The sequence below is a fragment of the Leuciscus leuciscus genome (assembly GCF_965113295.1).
Source record: "Leuciscus leuciscus genome assembly, chromosome: 14".
Lineage (NCBI taxonomy): Eukaryota > Metazoa > Chordata > Actinopteri > Cypriniformes > Leuciscidae > Leuciscus > Leuciscus leuciscus.
In genome coordinates, this window is record NC_138738.1 from 26,704,585 (window position 1) to 26,729,287 (window position 24,703).

At 37.6% G+C, this 24,703-nt stretch overlaps 1 protein-coding gene and 1 long non-coding RNA gene across 3 annotated transcripts in view; one reads left to right on the plus strand and one right to left on the minus strand.

The window, feature by feature from the left end:
• Positions 1-24,703, plus strand: part of gga1 (golgi-associated, gamma adaptin ear containing, ARF binding protein 1) — a 41,584-nt gene that overhangs the window by 1,474 nt on the left and 15,407 nt on the right. The window contains exons 3-13 of one of the 2 annotated variants that reach the window (XM_082136841.1): positions 770-823; positions 2,900-2,975; positions 6,232-6,330; positions 8,795-8,918; positions 9,176-9,276; positions 9,393-9,473; positions 16,661-16,798; positions 16,940-17,021; positions 17,132-17,242; positions 18,382-18,519; positions 22,472-22,533. In XM_082136841.1, the coding sequence (XP_081992967.1) occupies positions 770-823; positions 2,900-2,975; positions 6,232-6,330; positions 8,795-8,918; positions 9,176-9,276; positions 9,393-9,473; positions 16,661-16,798; positions 16,940-17,021; positions 17,132-17,242; positions 18,382-18,519; positions 22,472-22,533 (1,066 nt within the window). The remainder of the gene's footprint in view (positions 1-769; positions 824-2,899; positions 2,976-6,231; positions 6,331-8,794; positions 8,919-9,175; positions 9,277-9,392; positions 9,474-16,660; positions 16,799-16,939; positions 17,022-17,131; positions 17,243-18,381; positions 18,520-22,471; positions 22,534-24,703) is intronic. The other variant, XM_082136842.1, reaches the window with a different exon arrangement.
• Positions 20,657-22,465, minus strand: LOC309474517. The gene is made up of 2 exons (XR_014197354.1): positions 22,039-22,465; positions 20,657-21,951 (listed from the first exon to the last, which is right to left on the minus strand). It is a non-coding gene; the product is annotated as an uncharacterized lncRNA (long non-coding RNA).

Genomic DNA, 24,703 nt, shown 5'->3' on the forward strand with positions numbered 1-24,703 from the left:
CAGGTTAAAAGTGCTCACAGAAGCCTCAAAGTATGTGAAATTTATGAATATGTATGTATTGTTGAGCAATTCATAAACCAAGGTCCACCCTCAGGGGTGTAATGTTGATATCTCACTAGCCTGTTTTCAGTCATTGTAAGCCTTAAACAGTAGCTCAATAGAGTGCTGCAGGGATGATGTCAAACTGGGAAGACTAATTCGCCTTATTAAAATAAGGCCTGTGGTAAACATAACTTGACATATTTGAATGTTTTCTTCTACAACGTAAACTGCACACACTCACACCCCAAACATTATCTAGTTACTTATTAGAAACATATGATTTTTTTTATTTTTCAAATAAAAATGGCAGCTTCTAAATTTGTGGTTTCAATATGGTTGTGTACAGCACTTGAGATTACTAGCCACTCAGCGTTTTCTCTGGCCACAGTTTTGTTGTTTTTACTTTTTAATAGGGGTGCGACGATACACTTATCACACGAGACGACACACGAGAACGAGACAATATTTTAACACTATTTTTAAGAAATCTTCAATGATGAAAATATATGACTGGAAAAATAGTATTTTAATCAACTGAGTCACAAAATGCAAAATCAAATAATCAGTCAATTATAATCGAGTAATCAATTACTATATTATAATCTGTTATTTTTTACTTTTTTTAGTAATTGGCAAATGTTTTCCCAACAATGTGAATGTCTCAGCAGTGCATTATTTGTTTGTATTCGGTGTATTTCACTGTGGATTATTTGGTAAATTTCGGCAGAGGCTTTGCAAACAGACTTTTACGATATGGATCTGCCAGCAACGCCACAAACATGTAAGTAGTCATGTTTATTCTAATGCCTGATCTGTGATCAGTGATTTCTGATGTAATTGTTCAAGTTCAGACAGATTATCTCTCAAAATATCATTCAATACTGTTTATGCATCAGTAAATCAAGCCAGTGACTAAACAATCAACTTCACGTCTTAGTAGGATGAAAATAATCTATTTAAACTGTGATTAAATTATATAAAGAAAGTGATCAAAGAACGCTCCCTTTCCAATTGCCCAAGCTGTCAATCAAACAGTGCGAGTTTATCTGGACACTTGCCAAAACTCGTTGAAATCAATCATCACAAAATGTCATGACGCTGTTACAATGTACAGTACAACAAAGCTTTTACTGTATTTACATCGTGTTTGCATTGTTTTTTGGGGTGAAAGCCAGAGGTGTAATTTCATACGCGATCAACTGACTGTCATCTGCTCAATGCTCATCACTGCAACCTTTCATGTGATTGGAATAGATCATTATGATCAATACTTATCACGATTCCTTAATCTCGATGGCTGTTATTGTAAAACCGTAGTAAAAGTTTTAGAGAGTTCCACATGTAATACTAGCTATTTCAAATGCAAACATGTCAGCCAATCACAGCAGTGGGCGTTTACACTGAAGTCTCACAGCAGACACGCCCCTTAAAACAGAGCGTTCAAATCTGAGGCTAAAATCAGGCTTGGAAAAATGCCTTTAAATTATGAATTATAAAATGTATAAATTATGAAAATTTTTGATGTTAAATCCATACTAACATTATAAGGGCACTCCAGGAAAAATAATCCAGTCTATGACCCCTTTAAGTTTACACAGAGATGATAACAGTATCTCTTTCAAAACTCGTTTTCGGAAACTAGCACTTTGAAACCTTCAAAGTTTGCGTTCTCCCTTCTCAGGCCACCAAAACGCTGTTGTCGGGTAAATTAACAGCCACAACGCATTAAAAGTTTTCTGATACTAATGATGACTAATAACTAATGATTTTTTCAATGGAAATATTTTTTTTTTTAAACTTACTTAAGCTAGACAATGACTTTCTTCATAGAGCTTCTGTACAGCCAAAACAATTGTTGTTGCATTAATTTCCTGTTATCACTGTAAAGCTGCTTTGAAACAATCTGTATTGTAAAAAGCACTATATAAACTTACTTTGCTTGACTTCATTGGACTTCAAAGTGATTAGTGGGAGTGAGTGTGGTACCGTACACGCCACTGCTGAAATCCACCCATATTTGGCAGGTTAGTGGGTGTTAATGTCAAGCCTTGGGTGTGTGTAATTTACATTGAAGAGCAAAATTTTCAAGTATTGTGAAGTTATGTTTACCACAGTTTATGTTCCTTATTTTACTCATAAATTGAAAAACCCTGTTATAAAATCCCCCAAAGAAAATCTCGAGGGAAGCATTGTTGAATTAGTCTTTCGGGTTTTGACGTCATTCCAGCAGTACTCTATACCTTGCAGAGATATTGGTTTTAATGACTAGAAATCAACTTCTGTCCTGTTAGTGGCAGTTGAGCGAGCTTTCATTACTCTTCTGAAGAGCTGACAAGGATTTAATTTTTCTTCAGCTGATGCAAAACCATATGTTGTTTGAGCACTGATTATTATACATGATGATAGATATGAATGGGTTGTTAAATTTAAACGTTGGGTTTACTTAAATTTAAATGACTCGTAAAATGAGAAAGTATAAGTAGGACCTTTTGTGTTTATACTGAATGTGATTATTTTTGTCATTGTGGCTGTGCATGGTCATATAACAGTACCAAAGGCAGAAACACACAATCACAGGGTAAAGTTACACCTGTCCTTAATTCAGTGAGCTTCACATGACAGCGAAACGTAGAGAAAGCCAAGTAGTCTGTCACCCTTCTGCCATTTTTTATCAATGTGTGACAGACCTCTGAAAGAAGAGACCTAAGGAAAACACATACGCTCAAACTTGAATAGGATCATAAAAATAAAATGTATTAGGATCACATATCTTACTTTTGTTGTAATAATTCAACATGTAAATGTTCAAGGATCCTGTTTTACAGATTGTTCTTTTTATTGTGCATTGTGTGTGTAGTCCACAGTTGGCCACCAGGCTTCTTGCTCACAAGATTCAGTCCCCTCAGGAGTGGGAGGCCATGCAGGCACTCATGGTAAGATTGGCATTCAGGGTGTGTCCGAATATGCTGAAACCTATTTTATTTGTACTTGATTTTTGCTTATTTGCTGCTGAATTTTGATTTATCAACGTATTGCAAAGATATAAGCCAATTAAATTGTCTGGTATCGCACATTTTGACTAATTGACTTGCTGAACGCAAGGTCTAATATGGAAGTGAAATAATGACAAATGTTTTTGAAACAAAAAAGCTTGTTGAATTGCACTACTTGAAAAAAATATGCATTGCATTAACCCTGCTTGCATTTTAATGCATTGTATTTTCAGGGCTTGCATTTTTATAGGCTGAAATTCAACATGGTTGTATATTTAAGCTGTGAATATTTCAATTCAAAACTTTTCACACATTAAAAATTCAATAATCCATATTCACCTTTCAGATTTCACTTCCGAAATGTTCATTCAATGTTCATCGAGTAGTGGAATTCAACAAGCTTTTTTGTTTCAAAAACATTTGTCATTATTTTACTTCCATATTCTAAACTTAATTAAAAAACTTGAACACATAGACAACAGGAGATTGTGAGGATGCACACACATTTTTGTCCAATTCTGCCCATAGGGCGTGCTACAAATAAAAACTTCAGAAATCAACAACCGTTTGATCAAGGAAAATGAAATTTGACACGTATCTTAAGGGCAAGTGGAAACCAAGCCATGAAAAATTTATCTATCTATAAATTACAGAAACGTCTGTCTATCTGTCAGTATGTCTGTGTGTCTGTTATTCGCATATCTCTCGAACCGTTAGTCCGATGGATTTCAAACTTGACAGGTGACTCGCTACGGGCACGAGTAAGTGCAGTGCCAAGTTTGACGTTGTTTGGATTAGAAATGCAAAAGATATCATTAAATATATCTGTAAAAGAAGCACTTAGAAGGTTGTGGTTTAAAAATAAACATTCTGACATAAACACTCTCTCAGCTACACTGTTTACTTCTGAATATTATATTTTATGCACAGCCATCATTTGTAGTAACCTATTCACAAACTGTTTGCTCAAGCGTAGCATTTTTTCGGAGTTCACTGTGTAGCCTGCTCCCTGAATCGTCGAGTTCACTGAGTAGCCTGCTCCCTGAATCGTCGAGTTCAGTGTGTAGCCTGCTCCCTGAATCGTTGCGCTTATTCATTTGTGGATGTTAACTGAATCTGTAAGTCACCTACGCTGTTTACTTCTGTATATTATATCTATCTATAAATTACGGGAACGTCTTTCTGTCTCTGTGTGTGTGTTATTCGCATATCTCTCGAACCATTAGGCCGATGGATTTCAAACTTGACAGGTTTCTTGCTACGGGCATGAGTAAGTGCAGTGCCAAGTTTGACGTTGTTTGGATTAGAAATGCAAAAGATATCGGTAAATATATATATCGGTAAAAGAAGCACACACTGGCTTTTGCTGCTCTAGCCGCTGGCCACTCCCCTCTCATACTGCACACTGAGTGAGCACAGCTGGCCCCTCCCCCTCTCACACTGCACACTGAGTGAGCACAGTGCAGGACCAGAGGCCACTCCCCCTCTCACACTGCACACTGAGTGAGCACAGCTGGCCACTCCCCCTCTCACACTGCACACTGAGTGAGCACAGCTGGCCCCTCCCCCTCTCACACTGCACACTGAGTGAGCACAGCGCAGGACCAGAGGCCACTCCCCCTCTCACACTGCACACTGAGTGAGCACAGCTGGCCACTCCCCCTCTCACTTTGCACACTGAGTGAGCACAGCGCAGGACCAGAGACAGAGAGGGTCGAAGAAAGCAGCGGAGCTTAAGTAGCGTTTTCTCAGAGTTTACTGTGTAGCCTGCTCCCTGAATCGTGTAGTTCAATTTTCCACATTTATTGTATGTCATTATGTCAGTATCAGTATTTGCTTTCTACCATGCACAAATAAAAATGTCACTGAACTTTTGCTGTGTAATTGTAACAATGAGCACTCAAATATACCAAACCAACAATTACTAAAAACGCACACAAAAACTGATTTTACACGGGCACTTTGCACTGCTCCCTGAATCAACGCGCTTATTCATTTGTGGATGTTAAGTGAATCTGTAAGTCAGCTATGCTGTTTACTTCGGAATATTATATTTCATTCTGGTGCGCTTAACGTTATCGCTAATGTGTAATAGTAGTCTATGCTGTTCACCAACTAAACATATCCTATTCAATGCGTTCACAGTCTCTTTCACGGGCATCATTATAGTTGCCTATTCACAAACTGTTTGCTCAAGCATAGCGTTTTGAGTGCTCAAGCATGAGCACTCAAACACACCAAACCTACAATTACTAAAAACGCACACAAAATCGGATTTTGCACGGGCATTTTGCACTAGTATTACAAATAAACAAAAATGCCCGCCAGGAGCCAATCAAGTTTCAGCAGCACTGTTTAATTTGAGTCAACCACAAGGTGATGCTATTATAGGTTACTTTACACTTTTTTTTCTAATAACTCTAGATCCATAATGACTAGAACAATAAATTAATATTTCCACTGAATCCTATCGAATGTTCCATTTATTCTAACCATCAAGTTTTTAATATTAGGGGAAGATTAACCATCCTGTTCTTTTTGTCTTAATCCTTTTTCCCTAAAGCATGTTTTATTAGATTGTGATGTTTCAACCGTTTGAGAAACCTTTTTAATCAGTTAATACTTTCAAAAATTTTTTTTTAAAGCTGAACTAAATATAGTTTTAGAGTTTTTAGCAAAAATAGATAGTAAAAACATGATATAGTTTTTTCTCGCTAGAAGCAATACATAATACATATTTTCTTTACATCTTTAATACATCTTAATCATTATTTTTTAAATGTTTTAAAATAGGGATGTCAAGGTAAAAGGCAAAGAATTTTGTTCATAATATTAATTATTAATTCATAAATGTCCTTACATTTTTGGGGAGTTGCACGACATTTATAACTTTGCCCCGTCATAAAAAGATCCAATTATCTGATATTTTAAGAGACTTATTGACCTTGACAAACAGCAGTAACATGCTTTTTTTTCTGCTTTTTTTATAAATGAATTGATGGGATATCACATCATTGGCTCATCTACAAATTTGTCATAATTCAAATGTTACTGAGAGTTTTGTTGACAGTTTCATTGATTCAGGGTGTAAATGTTCTGAATGAACCATACAGCTGATATTGAGAGATGATCTATCTACATTATTATTCTATTAGAAATTATTTAAATGTTTGTCACTGTGTGTTTGTGTCTTAAGGTTCTAGAAACCTGTGTGAAGAACTGTGGGAAAAGGTTCCATAATGAGGTGGGGAAGTTCCGTTTCCTGAACGAGCTCATCAAAGTGGTTTCCCCTAAGGTTTGTTTGGTCTCTGTGTATACAAATGAGCAATGTTGTTTAGTTTAAATTCACTCAAAGAATGTTAGTGTAATCACACAAAAAAATATCATAACATTGAACTTTTTTCATTTTGTTTCTTCACTGTAATGCATAATGCTGTGAATCCTTAACCACTGCAATTAAGATGGAATCTGAGCATGGGCAACAGCACTTCAATCTGTATCTTTAAGCAGTTCTGTAATTTGACAGCTAAAGTTATTTGGCCTATACATTTTTCATTTTCGGTGACAAAAAAAAGCAAAAATAAAGGTTACAGTATTAACTTATTTAACATTCAATGCACGTGCACGAAGTGTCAAACAAAAAGGGCATATCCTTATGAAAAGAAGAAAACACGAATATCGCGGTTGCTTGCATTCCTCCACGGTTGGCATGTCAGTATCGCAGTATTACAGTATAATACCACCTGTCAATAGCCGGGTTTCTATTACAGAGTTGTGCGATATTTTCTTAATGTCAATAAAAAAAAAAACTATTGCGAAATGACGCCGCTTCCATTAAAGGCAGGGTAGGCAGGTTTTTTCTAAAAAACTTTAGCCCAAATTTGTTTAAACTGTCTTTATATACCAATACATACCAATACATAATTAAAATGTAAGTACTCTGAAAAAGAGAGTATAAAAATCGAGTGTCTGTAGTCCTCTCAGGGCTGCAATAAACACAGCTACTTATTTCCATTCGGAACGAATATAATGATTGGCTGGGCGACTGTCACTCTCCCTCGCTACCATGGCTACCACCCCTGCTGCTACAGGAGCTGCCCACATGCGCGCACCCGTTTGACTTGAGGAGGGGAAGAGGCACGGAAGCTAGAAAGAATCACAATTATGGCAGAGAAAGAGCAGTCAAAATTCCCAGTGTCTGCATACAGTCAGCAAAGGCAAACAAGGCAAAAAAAGGAAGACAGTATTCGAAAAGGCTATTACCAAAAAGGCCTGTCCTTGAGCCGACGATGCGGTACTTGTCTCCGGAGTGTAGTCCTCATCAGAGCCAACAGTGCTTTCATTGTGGAAACTCTTACATGCAAAACACCGTATATGTTATGAATCTTACACGAAATTCACCTTCATCACAGTGTAACTGATGGTAATGGGAAAACGTGTATCAATGCAACCTGTTTTTAGCTTTGCCTTATGTTACTAGCTCGTTACTGAATCAAACTCAATATATTTTAAACTTTACCAGTATCGATATGCTAGCTTGATAGTGAGTACTAACAGCCATGTTAGTTGTTTATATTCATAATGATAAAGTTAGGTATGTTATTACATGTGATTCTGACATGATGTCACTACATGCACTGCGCTCCTCTCCGCTCGGCGCTGGCAAACGCGTCCTCCAGCTGAGCGGTCGGCATCGCGCTCATGTGTTTTGGGGGCGTGGCTTTGGAAGGAGCCCAGAAGGGAGGGGGTGGGAGTGAATGGAATAAGTAGCTGTGTTTATTGCAGCCCTGAGAGGACTACAGACACTCGATTTTTATACTCTATTTTTCAGAGTACTTACATTTTAATTATGTATTGGTATATAAAGACAGTTTAAACAAATTGGGGAAAACGTTTTTTTAGAAAAAACCTGCCTACCCTGCCTTTAACATGTTATGCGACTAAAACTGATTTTTTTCCTCTCATAATAAGTCATTACAAAAATCATGGCAGCGGATGTTAGTATGTTTATATCGCAGCCAACTGCACTAGCCAATGTTTTTTATCGAGGGAGACATTATCCAAGCATTAATGGCAAGGAAAGCACTTTACAGTGAGTATGTGTATTAATATAGGTCCTCAACGATATCATGGGCTGCTTCAATTAAAAATGTTTATGTGCAGTTGTAAGTTTACATACAGGATCTGCAAAATGTTAATCATTTTAACAAAATAAGAGGGATCATAAAAATTGCATGTTGTTTTTTAGTACTGAACTGAATACGCTATTTCACATAACAGATGTTTAAAACTGAATTAAAAATAATTTTTAAAAAGCTGACCCACATTTGTAGTACATAAAATCCAGAGGTGGTGTAAACTAATGTTAAGATTACCTGGCAAGCCACCTACACTTGATTTGTGGTACAAACCCCAGGTAATTTGTCAGAGCAGAGAGTTGTTTTTCCCCCTAATCTGCATACATCACTACATCCAACGATGACAAGTGTATGCATTTATTGCACATCCTTATTTGTTCAAATCTGAATAAATTGCACGAGGAACTCGAAGAACTGGAAAAACATGAAATCCAAAGAGAAAACACTAGAGCAAGAGTGTGATATGTCTGAGCTATTCCTTTAACTTGTATTGAATATTTCCTTAAATGTGATGCTAATTAACATAACTAATCAGTTATGCTAATTTGTTGGATTGTACATACAAACACAGCCCCTAAAGCATTTGTCAATAACTGTCCCTGTACCCTATTTCTGTTACAGTATCTTGGTTCTCGAGCCCCAGAACCAGTGAAGAAAAAAGTTTTAGAAATGATGTACAGCTGGACTGTGAGTTTACCAGAAGAGACAAAGATTTTGGATGCTTATCAGATGCTTAAGAAACAAGGTAACCTTATGTGCAGGGTCCTGATTTCTCATAACTGACGTACATATTTAGCTACGTCTCACATCTGATATTTGTATGTTCAATGGACATATTGACATTTGTGTTTTCATGAGTGCTTTTAAAAGTAACAGTAAGGAAACGTCTATATGTGTAAAACGATAACGTTCTCTTGTGGGACTCGCAGTGTTGATGATGTGGTTGTGGTTGTTAATACATTGGCTACATTGTTTATGTAACTGATCTGCATCTCTTTCCAGGTATTATTAAGCAGGATCCAGATCTTCCTGATGACAAGCCCTGTCCTCCTCCACCGCCTAGGCCCAAGAACGCCATCTTTGAGGATGAGGAGAAATCAAAGGTAGTTGAGATGCACTAATGCAGTTTAATTGATGATTAATGTTCTACTGTGATTGAAGGATTCAGGAGTTCAACCTGACATATGTGACATTGTACTTTCTTCCTCCAATTCAATAGATGTTGTCCCGTCTTCTGAATAGCTCTCACCCTGAGGACTTGCGGGCAGCAAACAAACTCATCAAAGAAATGGTTCAGGAGGTGAGCAGATGTGTATTTGTATGTCTTAGATATTTTATTAACTCTTAGGGGGTTCTTAGTGTCTATTTCCCAGAACAGCAATGTGCAAAAATGATACAATAACGCCAACAAATGGTCTATTCACACCAAAAGCAAAAGCTATATCTGTCACTCTGAAAAAAAAATTCATTCGAGTACAATAGATGCTGCAACTCAGAATTCACCTTTCAGAAGAACAGAAGCAGGAAATGCAATGTTCAACATTCTAATTTTAGCACACACAAAAAAGAAGAGTGGTCACAAAGAAGAATCACTCTGTGATGGAAAAAGTGGAAATGCAGTTGGCGTTTAAGTTGATGTTTATCAAAACAGGTCTGCAAAATGTGCAAATATATAGTGTTAAGAGCACTGACTGTGTTTACAGTGTCAGTTTTAAGGGGTGGCGCATGTAATGGAGAGACCTTGAAGTTGTCTTACATCACTGTTTTTGTGTTCTTTACTGTTCTTATGCATTTTAAAATGTTCTATGTGGAGTTTGCTAGTTTATATTTCCTGTTTTAGCTGAGTGGGCAAACCTACAAATCTGCAGGGGAACACTCATCATAGATAAATTATGGAAATGTTTGTGCAAAATTATGTTTTGGGTTTATCTAGGACTGCACGAAATTGGGAAAAAAACTGACATCATTTTACCAGATGGTTTGAATTGCTGTATTAGGAAAAAAAATCTTGAATGATTGGGGGTAGAGGAGTGAATTTGCAGAATAATAAACAAATTACAAGCATAGATAAATACAATAGAACAAAGATACAAATAGAAAACAGTGCTTTATGTTTTTCAGGTAAGTCTAACAGTATTCAGGTTCAGAAATTGAATAATCAAATGTAAATAACACTGTATAGACTTCACTAAATATAATGAATCTTTGCTACAACTACAAAAGGGATTTCTTTGATTCCCTTGTTTTGTAGTTTGATTAACATTAATGACCCAGACAGCAGCAGGAATATTAGGCTGCTATCACTTGTACGTATCTAATAAAATGATACTCATCCATTTTCTTTCTCAATTGTTTACGTTCACGTAAGCCAAAGAAAACGGAATTAGGTCTTCACGTACTCTACGCACAAACAGAAAACAGCGCGTGAGTTCTGCATTGTTCTCTTTAACGTCTTCTTGCACTCAAATGGTTTAAAATCGATTGAATGCTTAAACTGACAGGACATAAAACATGTGCAAATGATAAACACTTTGCAATTAATCAGAAAATCATGTGCGATTCAAACCATGGTGCCTGGTCTGTACAGATTAACTACGATCCCTGTACTTGACATCGCACATCTTGATATCGATGCTAAAATTATATATCGTGCAGCCCTAGTTTTATCTGTCCTTTTTATTGTATTTACTGAAGTTGTTTTTAACTCTTGTTCTTAAACATCTTATGTATTTATTAGGGCTGTCAAGCGATTCAAATTTTGTATCTAATTAATTACATCATGTTGCGATTTAATTAATCAGAAATTATATATTACATTATATATTATTATATATTACACGTCAAATTTGGCTGAGAAATTACCCCCAAAAGATCATTTAAAGTCATTATTGTTGTAAGAAAAAATTATGTGGACGTCGAAGATCTCAAAAATGAACTTTATTACAGCATAGCAGTGGCAAGGTGCACAAAGCACCCTGGGGTCACCAACGTCAGCAGGAACCCAGAACATCCAAATCTTAACTTTTATGTTACAGTTTACAACTCTTAATGTAAATGAAGTTGCTCTTGTTGTAACAGCTGTGGTCTGAATGTTAATGAAGTTGAGACACCCCATTGTCTGAGAAGGTTTTCTGTGTCCCACACCCAGTCCCATTCTACTATTGACTACCATTTGCTCAGGATGTGATCAACCCAAATGGTGAAGAAACAATATAACTTGACTTCCTTCATCTCTATGATAATTAAGCCATTTTGGGGATGAGCTCATTCTAAAATATATTTTGGAGTGGAATCTGGGTCGAGGCAGACTACAGTTTCTTACATTATTATAATAATAATAATTAATAATAATTAATAATAATAATAATAATTAATAATAACAATAATAATAATAATAATAATTTGTTACATTTATATAGCGCTTTTACTGAGACCTCAAAGCGCTTTACATAGAAGGGGGGAATCTCCTCAACCACCACCAATGTGCAGCATCCACTTGGATGATGCGACGGCAGCCATATTGCGCCAGAACGCCCACCACACACCAGCTTACTGGTGGAGAGGAGACAGTGATGAAGCCAATCAGTATATGGGGATGATTAGGAGGCCATGATGGACAGAGGCCAAGGGGCAAATTTGGCCAGGATTTGCCGGGGTTACACCCCTACTCTTTCTCGAAGGGCATCCTGGGATTTTTAATGACCACAGAGAGTCAGGACCTCGGTTTAACGTCTCATCCGAAGGACGGTGCTCTTTTGGCAGTATAGTGTCCCCGTCACTATACTGGGGCGTTAGGACCCACACAGACAACAGGGTGAGCACCCCCTGCTGGCCTCACTAACACCTCTTCCAGCAGCAACCTGGTTTTCCCAGGAGGTCTCCCATCCAGGTACTGACCAGGCTCAACCCTGCTTAGCTTCAGTGGGCAACCAGTCTTGGGCTACAGGGTGATATGGCTGCTGGCACTGACACATTGTGTAAAGCATCAAATAGACATTACAAAAACAACTATTTGTGGGTGAACAATTAGCCTAGAAATCTAGACGTGCCCTAGCGGCAGCAAATTTTATTTTGCAGCCAGGGTCGTCTATCAACTCTCCGTTGACTTCCGAGCTGGAAAAACCAAACTCTAGTCAGGCCAATCACATCGTGTATAGAGTTGGTGAGCGGGCTTAACATAATGACGGCAGTGTTGTGACGGTTCCGTGTGAATTTCCTGCTACTTGAAAATAAAGAAGATGGCTGCTGCTGCTGGCGAACAGCGGTCTTTCGAATCGGCTTTGGCCGCGACTCTGGATGACTTGGAGTTAAGCTTTTCTTTGAGAAAAGAACAAAGAACGGCACTAAAGTCATTCTTAAAGGGGTGGTTGATTATAATTTCACTTTGCAAAGTTACAATGCTCAAAGTTAAAAGCAAAGGGAGATATTTGCTTTTAAAGAAATCACTTTTTAAAGCTACACTGTGTAATTTTTTAAGTTGATTCTTAGCAAAAAACACTTTGTTCTTTCAAAATGATATGTGCTCATTAATGTGTAATTACTTCTACCATCTAATCAAGTATTCGCATAAGCATAGAATCTGCCATTTAGAATACATACGAGCGAGTCGCTCGAATGGCGGCAGCCATGTTGCGCCTCATCTTGAAAATACATTAGCCAAATAGGGACATACCTGGAAATTCAAGCTTCGCCTTTCGCGTTTTTACACTCAGTGGCACCGTGACAAATGTGAGGGGGAGAAAGTAATATTCAGTTGGTAGTCATAAACAATTTCACCGCAAGATGGGAGAAAATACTACACAGTGTAGCTTTAAGGACTACAACAAACGGCTGGTAGGGACTACATGACATTCCTCCAGGGTTAGTGACATCACCAACCCTAAAATGTACCTAAACCCCGCCCCCTGAACATGATTTATAGATTATCAAGACAGAATATGCTAATCAATGACTAGAATATAACTACACAAGCTACATAAATTCATCAACTAACCATTCAGAAACGTCCTGTTGTATTCTACATGTTGTCACTTCTTGAGTCTCGTCTCCATCATTATCTGAATCCGGTTTGAACATAAAAGGCTAAACGTTTTTGAAATTTTCAGTGCATGTCTGTGTGAGTGCAAGCTGTTGAAGCTCCGCCCTCTGTGCCGGGAGCAGCAGCTCATTTGCATTTAAAGGAACAAACACAAAACGGTGCGTTTTTGTTCACCCTCAAAAATTGACAAATTTAACATGCTGTATAAATATATCTGTGGGGTATTTTGAGCTAAAACTTCACATACACACTCTGGGGACATCAGAGATTTATTTTACATCTTGTGAAAAGGGCATTATACCACCCCTTTAAAAAAGGAAGATGTGTTAGAAGTTTTGCTGACCGGATACGGCAAAAGTTTAATCTATCAACTAGCTCCGCTGGTGGGAAAACGCTCTGGTTGGTTGTAGCACTATCCTATTGCGTGCAGAGGGAATTTGAAAGACAACCGTTTATCCCGCCCCTCGGATTGAGCCCTGCCAATGTTCCCAGACCCAACATCTTGATGTGGGTCTGGCTTGTCAGTCTAGGTGAACAATACCTTTTAATGTTGTTTTTTTAAATGAATATTTATTAATAAAGGTGGCGGTAAATGTCTTAATGAGTTATTCATTGAGTCATCCATTCATTCAATCGATTCGTTCAAACGGCTGCTTCATTCCTGGGTGAAGTAAATGCTTCTCTTTATGAATGGTCCGTTGAATTTTGAGTTACCCAATTCGTTCAAAATGTGGATTCAGAAATTAAATACTGCTGTGTGTTGCTCGTAGACTAACAGTTCTGCTTTGTCTTTATATTTTTATTGGCAAAACAGACAATATTGTGTCTAAAGTAAAACAATATTAACTTCTTATTTATTGAACTGTAAAATCAGTATTTAATTTGCACTTGTGCTATTCTGGACAGAAAAACAGAACTCGTTATTGCGCTCGTTACTCGTGTGATATATATAGCTTAAGACAAAAACTGAAATGGGGGCTATTTTTGCCCCATATCTTCAATTTTAGGGACATTCTTTTTGCATTCTATAGGCTCCATCACACAGTGTGTTGTTGCCCTGCATCATATTCATCATCAATCAACTGTATGAAATGTAAGATGACCTACATAGGTCTGGGCTGGGGCAAGTGCATTAAATTCGTTAATAATTTTAACGCATTATTTTTTACCGTAATAAATTAATCTAATTAGCGCACTAAATCGACAGCACTAGTATTTGTTTATTAATCATATGGTGAGGCAAGAGTTAACTTGGAAAAAAAATAAAGGTATGTTCCAATTAGTTTGAGTGGGAAATATGTGTATACAAGATGACTGTCACTAGTAGCAAGGGACAAGTGGACTGATTGTGGTTTTAGAGTAAATTTGAACAAGGTTATTGTAGCGCTGCTTGAGTGCAGTGAAACTCCAGCCTCAATTGCTGAAGAGGAGATTTTTATTTTATTTTGTCTTTTGTGGTATCATCCACATACAAAGTTTGTTAAAGGTACAATATGTAAGAATTTTATAATAAAATATCCTTGCCCTGAGGATGGTCGTTTGACCGAAAGCTTGGCTATTAAATTTGCTGAAAGGATTCAAGTGTGCAGACAGTTTTATTTATTTTTTGAGATCTTCAGTTTTGTTTGTCTGGCACCTTGTTGTTCGTGAGTGCGGTGTTACTCCTTCAAAATAATAAAATATCCCAAAATCACTTGCACAGTTTGATATTTTTCCTGCAGTTGTGTACTTACAATATCCCAAAAGTTCCCAAAGATTTTTAATTTCAGAGAAATTCCAATTTTAAATAATTGGCCGTCCCGGAATCCCTGTTCACTTGTCGCCTGTCACTGACGTAATATCCGCGTTATCCCTGGTTTCCGCTCGTACTGCCATAGTAACCATGGCGACAGACGTGGACAACAGCGTTATGTTTAGCGGCATGCTCACGCTGTTGTTGTTGTTTCGTTCAAACATTATGGATCATGGCAAGCAGACTTTGCGAAAAAAGGAGAACTAAAGCAAGGATCGATATCAGCGTGGCGTTTTCGAGATGCCGAGAGCTCCACGTCTGCAACTAACTTCGACTTGACAGAGCTCTTACATGTACTTTATTAGACAGGTGAGCAAATGTACATAAAACTAATCAATGTTATATAGCTCAACATGATGAAATGTTAGAATATGATCAGTATGTTATTCTAATGTTGATCTAGCTTACTGCTAGTTTCATACAGCCAAACTAACACACAGAATAACATAACTTTCAACACACTCAAATGCAGTTTAGTGTGATAGTGTAGAAACAGTGCTGCGTTACCTCACAAGTTTAATTTGTCTAATAAACTAACCTGTGTGAGTATTAATTCAGCACTTGCGGGTAGTTTGGTGAAATGAAATGTCCTTATTCCTTTATATCCGCGAGGCTCGCGGGACGCGCGTGTGGCGCTGATACCCGTCTCTTATTAGCAATCGCGCCCTGCTTCAAACCACAGTCATGATAAAAACATCAATGTATTCACTCATCCATAAACATTATTAGATCCTTCAGCTTGACGACAAGTTCCATAATTCCGCAGGAAATTTTGCGTCATCAACCTACGCCTTTGTTATTGTAAGAGGTTAGCGACCCCTAGCGCCGAAAAAAATTACATATTGTATCTTTAACACAAAAGTGTATGTTTTTTATATTATTTGAGCACCTAAAACCTGATCAGTTTGACAGAATTTTACTTAAAGAACTTTATTGAAAATGTTCTTATATTGAAAATGTTAATTTCCTGTCATCTGCCAGGTTTTTCCTAATATCTGTCATTATTAGCAGAACACATTTTACACATGGGGAAAACCAATTGTTTCGTCAATAATTCATGAAGTTCCATTCTTAAAATCGTAAGATTGTAGAACGATTAAACCTCAATGTATACTTAAGTTTGGATGCGCTTGACCAATGCGCACTAGAAAGTTTTATCCTTGTTCAGTGTCTACGCTATTTCTCTCCGGAAGTTATCAACGATAAAAATGTCTTTGTATTCTTTTAAACTAGAGTTGTAGGTATCATTCAATCCCCTCACTCAAGAACTCGTCAATGCAGGTGTCTAATGTTGTTGCTGTCTCCAGTAGTTTGTTGTTCTTCGGTCTTATCGGTTTCTTTTTTGACTATGAAACAATAGGCCTGGGCAGGGTTACTACCTTGTGAACTAACTAATTAGTGCAAAAAAACTCAAGGCACATATGTAAGCTGAGTGTACAGAGTATGCACGTTTAGACATCTGACTGCGTACACTAAGCTGATGATGAAATCTGAGTCACGCGCACTTTACGCTTACCCTAGCATATGCATAAAAACTTTTGAGTATACTTAAAAGTATACTTTTGATAATTGGATTATTATTTTTTTAAATGTTGAAAGAGTGTGTCTGTAGTTGCTCTGAGGATCTGCTGTGTAATGCTTACAGTGTGTTTTTCAGGATCAGAAGCGTATGGAGAAGGTGTCGAAAAGGGTGAATGCTATTCAGGAAGTAAAGGAGAGTGTTGGGCTTCTCTCACAACTACTGGGAGATTACAGCAAAGAGAGCAGCTCACAAAGCAATGAGGAGCTCATTAAGGTCAGTAACACACATGTCAGCAAAACAGCCTGTCATACCCCTTAAATGGCAGTTGTGGACTTATCAGAGCAGTGAAGACATTTTTTTTGTGTATTTATCTGTATTAAATAATTCTGTATGGTCTTTGTTGTGTCGTTGTAGGATCTGTACCAACGCTGTGAGAAAATGAGACCCACTCTGTTCAGACTGGCCAGTGATACTGAGGACAACGATGAAGCTCTCGGTGAGGCGTACAGGTCGAAGGGCAAAATCAAAAATTTCACAAATAGAGCCTATGAGTTGATGAATAGGGTACATTTCTGACACTGTCTTTGTTTATGTGTTTGTCTGCAGCTGAGATCTTACAGGCGAATGACAGCTTAACACAGGTGATCAATCTGTACAGGCAGCTAGTGAAAGGGGAAGAGGTGAATGGAGACACCATCAATACAGCCAGACTCCCAGGTACAGCACTGACACCAGCCGTGAACTCAGTGATGTCTAAAGATTTTAAAGGTGCTCTAAGTGATGTTGGGTGACGTCACTTCTTGTTGTTGTTCGAAGTATTGTCAAACAAAACGGAGGCTAGCTAGACCCTCCCTCCTCCTCATCCGCGCACTAACAAAATGGGCTTTCAATAAAACTTGGCTGCCTATGCAGTAGAAAGGCAAAATATTGTTTTAAAATCTGTGCTACCTGACTAGAGAAAACAAAGAAAAAAGGGCTGTTGTCTTCATGTTTGCCTAATACATAGGAAAGCAACACGACACTGGCATTTTGCCGTCCAAGGCCACTCCCATCAGTCTGCTATGAATACGCTTGACTATATTCAAATACTGCCTTTCTTTAGTAGGAAATACCTCTTAGTAAACTTTGTCATAAAAGTGTCGACTTGTTTTGTTCACTGGTGCAAGAATTCAAAGAGTAAAGGTTTATGGGATTGGGTTACTTTCGGTTTCCGTTGATGGGTCCATTGTGTTGTAGGCAGTGGCTGAAGGCTGCGAAGAATCGTAAATATGGAGAGAACGCTGCAATGGAAAATCTGAAAAACCTCAGTGTTTGTAGTCAACATTTCAAACTGGATGACTACGAACACAGTGTTTTATGCCAAACAGAGGGGGAAAAAACTGAAAGAAAACTGCCATTCTGTCAGTTCTGCCCAAAATGCCGTCGCATACAGATAAGAAAGCTGTTGCCATAGTGTTTAATTTTTACTATAATGCTATTTAAAGAGACAAAGTATGATATCATTTTCAATATGCTCTTACAATAAATGTTCTGTTAATAACCCTCTGTCGATCCAACTGTCCGCGGTAGGGGTTACAAAAATGCGAAAGTATAATCTGTTTTCACGAAAGCTAGACTCATTAATGCTAAGTCAAAAGTCTGCTGGATGACCCTTTTTCATTAACATTTACTTCTGATATTGTAACAATTCAAAGCAGGTTGAAAATCGGCAGTTACACTTTAATGGAGTGTCTCCGTTTGCTGTGAACCTTGTTCTATGGTTTTTAGAAATGATTGTGTAATAGAATGCCCACTAATGTGGGCATCATTTCCTATGTTTTTTCTAAAGTGTGATTGGATACTCTTGGTGTTCATAGGCAGCAGTACCGCTTTGTTGGACCTGACAGGACTGGACACATCCCTTTCAGCTCAGTCTTTCTCTGAATTTCCCTCTCAGACACCATCTTCACAGGAGCTGGGCTTCAGCCTTCTGGATGATGAGCTCATGTCCCTGGGTAAGACATCTGTGATGACATTTGTATTCTCTTGATATACTATGCCATGAATTCTCTTGATATTATATGGATTGTGAATTGAGGCATATGAAGGATTGCGTGAAAAGTTGGTGGACTCAACCCGAAAAAAATGACCCAAAAAAAAAAAAAAAAAAAAAAAGTCAAAATTACCTGTCCTGGATTCAGTGGTTTTCTTTTAAGAAAAAAAAGCCACCCTTTTTTGTTTTTATTGTCAGTGTTATGTTATGTACAAAAAAATGTTTAGAAAGAGTACACATTAGGGCTGCACAATTTCTCAGAAAAATAATCACAGGTAGGGCTGCACGATATTGGAAAAAAATTACATTGCGATATTTTTTTCCCAACGATATATATTGCGATATTGCGAGTCATCAATCCAGGCTAAAGTCAATAATTACTATTCCATGATATTAATAATTTCACTAATAAGCAAGCTTCATTACAAGTGACAAAAAGGTCACTTCATATTTTATTCCAAAATTAGAACATATTTCTGTCAGAATTCGGAGAACGTTCTACGCAATCCAACGTTTGTTTGTTCATTAGGCTATAATTCCTCAAAATAAGTCAAAAAAATCTTATTCTCTCTCTCTCTCTATTGGCGCTTTTCCACTACACAGTACCAGCTCGCCTCGACTCGGCTCTGTTTGGTTTTCCACTGTGTAAAAGTTGTACCTGTACCTGCTTCCAGGTACTTTTTTTCGTACCACCTCCGGCGAGGTTCTAAGCGAGCTGAGGCGATACTAAAATGTGACGTGAAAACACGGCAGACTGCTGATTGGTCAGAGAGAATCGTCACTATTCACTGCGTCATCATTGCACGCGCCAGACGGAGTATCCTGAATAAAAAACAGCAAAAACAAAAACATCCAAAAACAGCATACACTCGATTCCCTCCATTGTCCTGTGTGTGTGGGTAGCGGGTGTGTCTCGCGTAAAAGATTAAGTCACGTCAGTTTCCTGCGGCGTCGCTATGACGACCAGGTACTATTGTGGAGGTACTATCTGCAATGGAAAACGGAGCGAAAAGCGAGCCGAGTCGAGTCGAGTCGAGTTGAGCTGGTACTGGTAATGGAAAAGCGCCATATGTTTTCGGTGCTGATGCAGTGACGCGTTCATGTAAACGGCACCTAAAAGCTGTCACAAAGAACCAGCAAAAGTAATGATTATGAATATGTAAAATATTGCAATGAGACATTTTAATTGTCTATTAATAAACAAGTGTTTTCTGTGTCGGCTGCAAAGATGAAGTTGACGATAGCCTACTGACTCGCGATCTTCGCAGTAGTGAACGCGCCGGAGAGAAATACACATTTCATACGGATTACATCGTTTTATTTTGTTTTGAATGGTTCTGTTTAAAAGTAGAGATTTCTGTAGATAATAGATATATTTCTATTTTTTTTTTTAGGTGTGTGAGGCGAGTAGGCTACCTTATACGCTGAGTTTCGGTTCATGGATGATAGCTTAAGCTCCAGTTCAGGCGCTGGCGGCTCCGTGTCCTGATTATGTCTGCTATATTTACTTTTTATTTATTAAATCCAGGAAATTGGATAATGAAACACTGATTAAAATTAAGATACAATTAATACAAAACGAAATTCGCTTTAAAGAAAGGCTTTGTGCTATGTCTGTTAAGTGCATGAACACTGTGGCCAATTATAGATGTGCAGAAGAATAACTGCAGAAAGGAAACCCTCTCAAAACGATCTTTGTTCAGCACAAGCTCACTGACTGAGTTATACACTTTAGCAAATTTTCTCACAGGGCTCGAAATTAAACTTTTTACTTGATAGCACTGGTGCTATTGCACTCACCAAAAATTAAGGAGCATGCACCACAACTACAATTTATATATACAGTATATTATAAACAGATTTCTTTTAGTTAAAAACAACACCTCATTTTTTTTGTGAAATGAAAACAGTAGTGATGCACTGATCATGATTTTTCATGGCCGATTCCAGATTTTTTTAAGAAGCAAATGGGCTGAATCTGATTCCGTTTGCCAGTTTTTTCTTTATTTAAGCATATTTGTTTGTCGTTTATTTGCTCTTTATACTTTGGGGCTGTTGAATGCTTGAATCTGATTGGTTTACAAACGTTCTAAGGTGTGATTTTTATCAGTAAAACAGTTTAACAACTTAATTGCTACAAGACATTTTTCACTAGCTATGTAAAAACGGCTGTGTTCTTGGAGCAGATAAACTTACAGTTTTGCTATTAATAGAGACGCACACTGTTGAGAGATGCACAGACTTAGGTAATTCATACACGCTTAACTCTCTCTGTCTCTCTCGCTCTCTAATAATTGCATTAGTCTTCTATCTGTGGCTGAAGCCTCCGTTAATAGCTCTAAAATTGAGTTTTGGAATTAGCAACGGAGGCCTGGGAATAGATGCGCAAAAAATTTGTCCTACACAAAAGCGTTTTAAGGACAAAAACCTGACAAATGTCTTGAAATACATTATCTGAACAATGTTCTGAGGTGTTGTAATCGTAGTATAAGCTGAATAATTTACTTTGGGCCATTGAATTATTGAAAAATAATGCACACCTGAGGTGTAAGCATCGTGGCCGTATTACCACCTCTGGTGTGCATTATTTTTCTAATAATTCAACGGCCCATCGTCAATTATTCCTTACATAACAGGCCAAACTGGTCTTAAACAAAAAATATCTGTAGCCATTTTAAATGTTTTTCTTTAAGCATATTTAATTGATGTTTAGGCCCATTTACTCTATAACAGGCCCAACTGGTTTTAAACAAAAAAAATATCTGTAAGCATTTAATTATAGGATTTAAAAAACAGATTGGTCTGACTTTGGATTTGTTAAATTATGCTACATAAGTCATATCTACATAAAACAAAAACAGCAGACGGACTGAAGGAAAATGCAAATTCACTCTCTGACAGTAGGTGGCACTTATGGAACAGCAGCAATATAGCATTTCTTTGGGTACTGCTGTACACAAATCAGTGCTGTGCTTATAAATCCTACTTTATACAAAGATAAGAGTAAAAGAATCGGTTCCATGCAGAGATACATTCATATAACCCCCCACCCCCAATTCAATATTTAGAGCCCAAGCCCCAAAGGGGCAGAGGCTCTATTGTATTTCTTAGGATTATTAGGGCCCAAGCCATCTCTAGAAAACAGGTTGCACCACAAGAATTATTTGCACTCACACAAATGCTTCCAAATATATTTTGAGGTTGCACATACTAAATGTAGGGAGCATATGTGAACAAAAAGGTCACAATTTCAAACCTTGTCTCATTATAACCAAGTATTGATACGATGTAAAAAAGTGATTCATTGTGCAGTTTAGTCAGGTTTACTGATTGTACGGGAGTTTTCGAGAGTGCAAAACTCCGTTAACTCACGCTGAAATTAAGCGATTAACTGCTTTAGCCATAAATAAAGAGAGCACTCTTTGCTTGTTTTCTTTACATAATCTATTCGCAATTTGAATGAAACAAAATGCAACTAGACCGGAATCAATGGAACGAAACAACACGGGTCTTGAAGTACCTCGAGAGCTGCAAAGTAAAAAAATTTTTTTAAATAATCATAATTTCACTTTATTTCCCTTAATATTGTATTTGCGATTATTAATGTTGATTAAAGGAATTTGCATTAAAATATTTTTGTGGGGAGCAACTGCATGTCATATTCCAGTTCAAACCATTAAATGTATTTTATATTTAGTATGTAATGATCAACAAATGTATACCTGACTTTTGTTTGGGTGGCACTGGCTTTTGGGGGCTGTCTCAGGCCACTGGCCATTCATTCCTTAAAAGTGATTTTGTAAACTGAGCTTCAGTAGAAAGCTAATTCAGCAAAAACTTTGCACAGTAAACAGTAAGTGCAGTGACAACACCATGTGTGGCATAACATGCTCATGTTTGTAACTCTGTTTCAGGCTTGACTGAAGTCAATTCACCTTCCCAATATGGAGATGCTATGACGTGGAATACTTTTCAGGTGGGCATGAATTGACTAATTTATCAAGATTTGTTTTCAAATTGTTGTTGTAAGACGGTACACAAACAGTATGGAGTGCTATTCTATTAAGAGTACCAGGAATTATTTATCTTACCTACAGGTATTATTACATGTCAGCAGGGGCGGACTTTACCATTAGGCAAAGGTCGGCAATTGCCTTGGGCCCCGAGCTACCTTGGGGCCCCCAAATTGCCCTATTAACTTATGCTTAAGGTTTTTTTTTATTTTATTTTTTTTATTATATATTTCTAAAACTCCATTTGCGAAAAATGGCATCAAATCATTAGTGTCACAGACAGGAGGGGGCCCCCCGCCTCACTACATTGGACTATTCCATTATCTCACTTACTGCGCATCTGCGAAAGTGACAAGGCTGTGCCAAAAAACTGACGGAGAAAAAGAACTAAAGAAGTGATTGACAGACAGAGTGTACAGAGTAGTAGACAGAGTAAAAATGAAGCGAAGCTAGCTACCCAAGCGGTGCTGAAAAAAGGAGGAAGCGGGAGGAAAGCAAAAAGACCGTAAAGGTGCGCGGCGCGAAAGATAAACAATACGCAGTAACAGGAGGACTGGGAAATACACAAACAGAGCAGTCTAAACGCGAAAATTTTAAGTTTCAAAGTTACCCAAGCGGCTCAAATAAAAGAAAAAAGTGAAAAGACGCTGATAAGTATTTGGGAACGCTGCCAAAGATGACAAACTTTTTTACGGCTACTGTTGGGGATACAGATCAGGAACAACAACGTCCATTGCACAGAAAAATCGTGAAGCAAAGAGGACACGGAGATCGACAGACAAAACTGAGCAGTTTACTTATGAATCATGATATTTAAAAAAAATCTCAGCTCTCAGATTCTGTCAATTCTATTACGAAATTCAAACAATAAATACCGTTTTGCCGTTTTAATGTGACGTGTGACAGATTCCTATAGCGGCACGTGAACTGATCATCTATAGCTAATAGTAAATACGAATTAACAATGTTGAAAGATACAGTATAACTTACCGAAATGTATATTCCTCATTCATAATATCGATCAATAAGTGTTTTTCATCCGCGGAAAGAGGTAAAACAGCTGGAGAACAATCGTCACATAAAAATGACCTCAGGAAAGCCATTTAATTGGCTAGAAAAAAAAAGAGCTATAGAGAGTATTTGGCTAAATATGTGTACTATATTACTTATTTTAACCTTAAATTATACCAGCTGATTTTTTTTATCTTGTGAAACGTTACCTAATATTTATCCAAATGAGTCAATATTGAATCAAATCACAAGAATTGAATCGAAATGGTGAAATTTGTCAAAAAAAAAAAAAAAAAAAAAAAACATAGCTTAGGCTACCAGAAATTGTACCATGTAAACATTGTAACATGTTTCTGTTTAGGAGTAAAGAAGTGTATGCAGGGTTTAAAGGGGAGGTTTTTTTCTCCTCTCTAACCTTTACTTCCCCGTAGATTAGCTTTACCTGCCTATCCACCATTCAGTTGGTACATATTTTTTTCATTCTCTTTTAAAGATTGGATAGGGAGGGGCCCATAGCCTACCTACCTTCGCCTTGGGCCCCCGATTTGCTAAATCCGCCACTGCATGTCAGTAATCTCTCATTGGTGGAACCCCCCAACTAGCCTGTTTTAATCACAGTTTTAACCTTAAAGGCTAAATCTATGTAAGATTTTTGGATCAAAATATTCAAAAAACACTTGAACGATGTTATATATTTTGTCGATTTGTGTACTTACATTATCTCAGATGTTTCTAAGAATGTTTAAATTCAGAGAAATAAGCAGTTTTAACCAGAGCACGGATCGTGTCCGTACGTCACCTATTAATGACATCATACCTGCGTTACCCTGTGTTTTATTAGACAAGTGAGCAACTGGTTGGATATTTTCATCGACAGAAAACTCAACAGAGTTAGTCTTTTTGTTTAAATCTCGTTTTCTTTACCGCGAGTACCATATTTACCATACCTAATATCGATCTAGCTCACTGCAGTGTGCAACAAGTGTCTCATATAGAAGCCACTGAGTGAACGCACAGAGTAGCATTATAACAACTTTCAACTAGGGGTGACCCCGAATAGTCGAAGATTCGATGCTCCGATTGGAGGAGCCTGATTCGACTACCGATCTAACGGTCGAATCT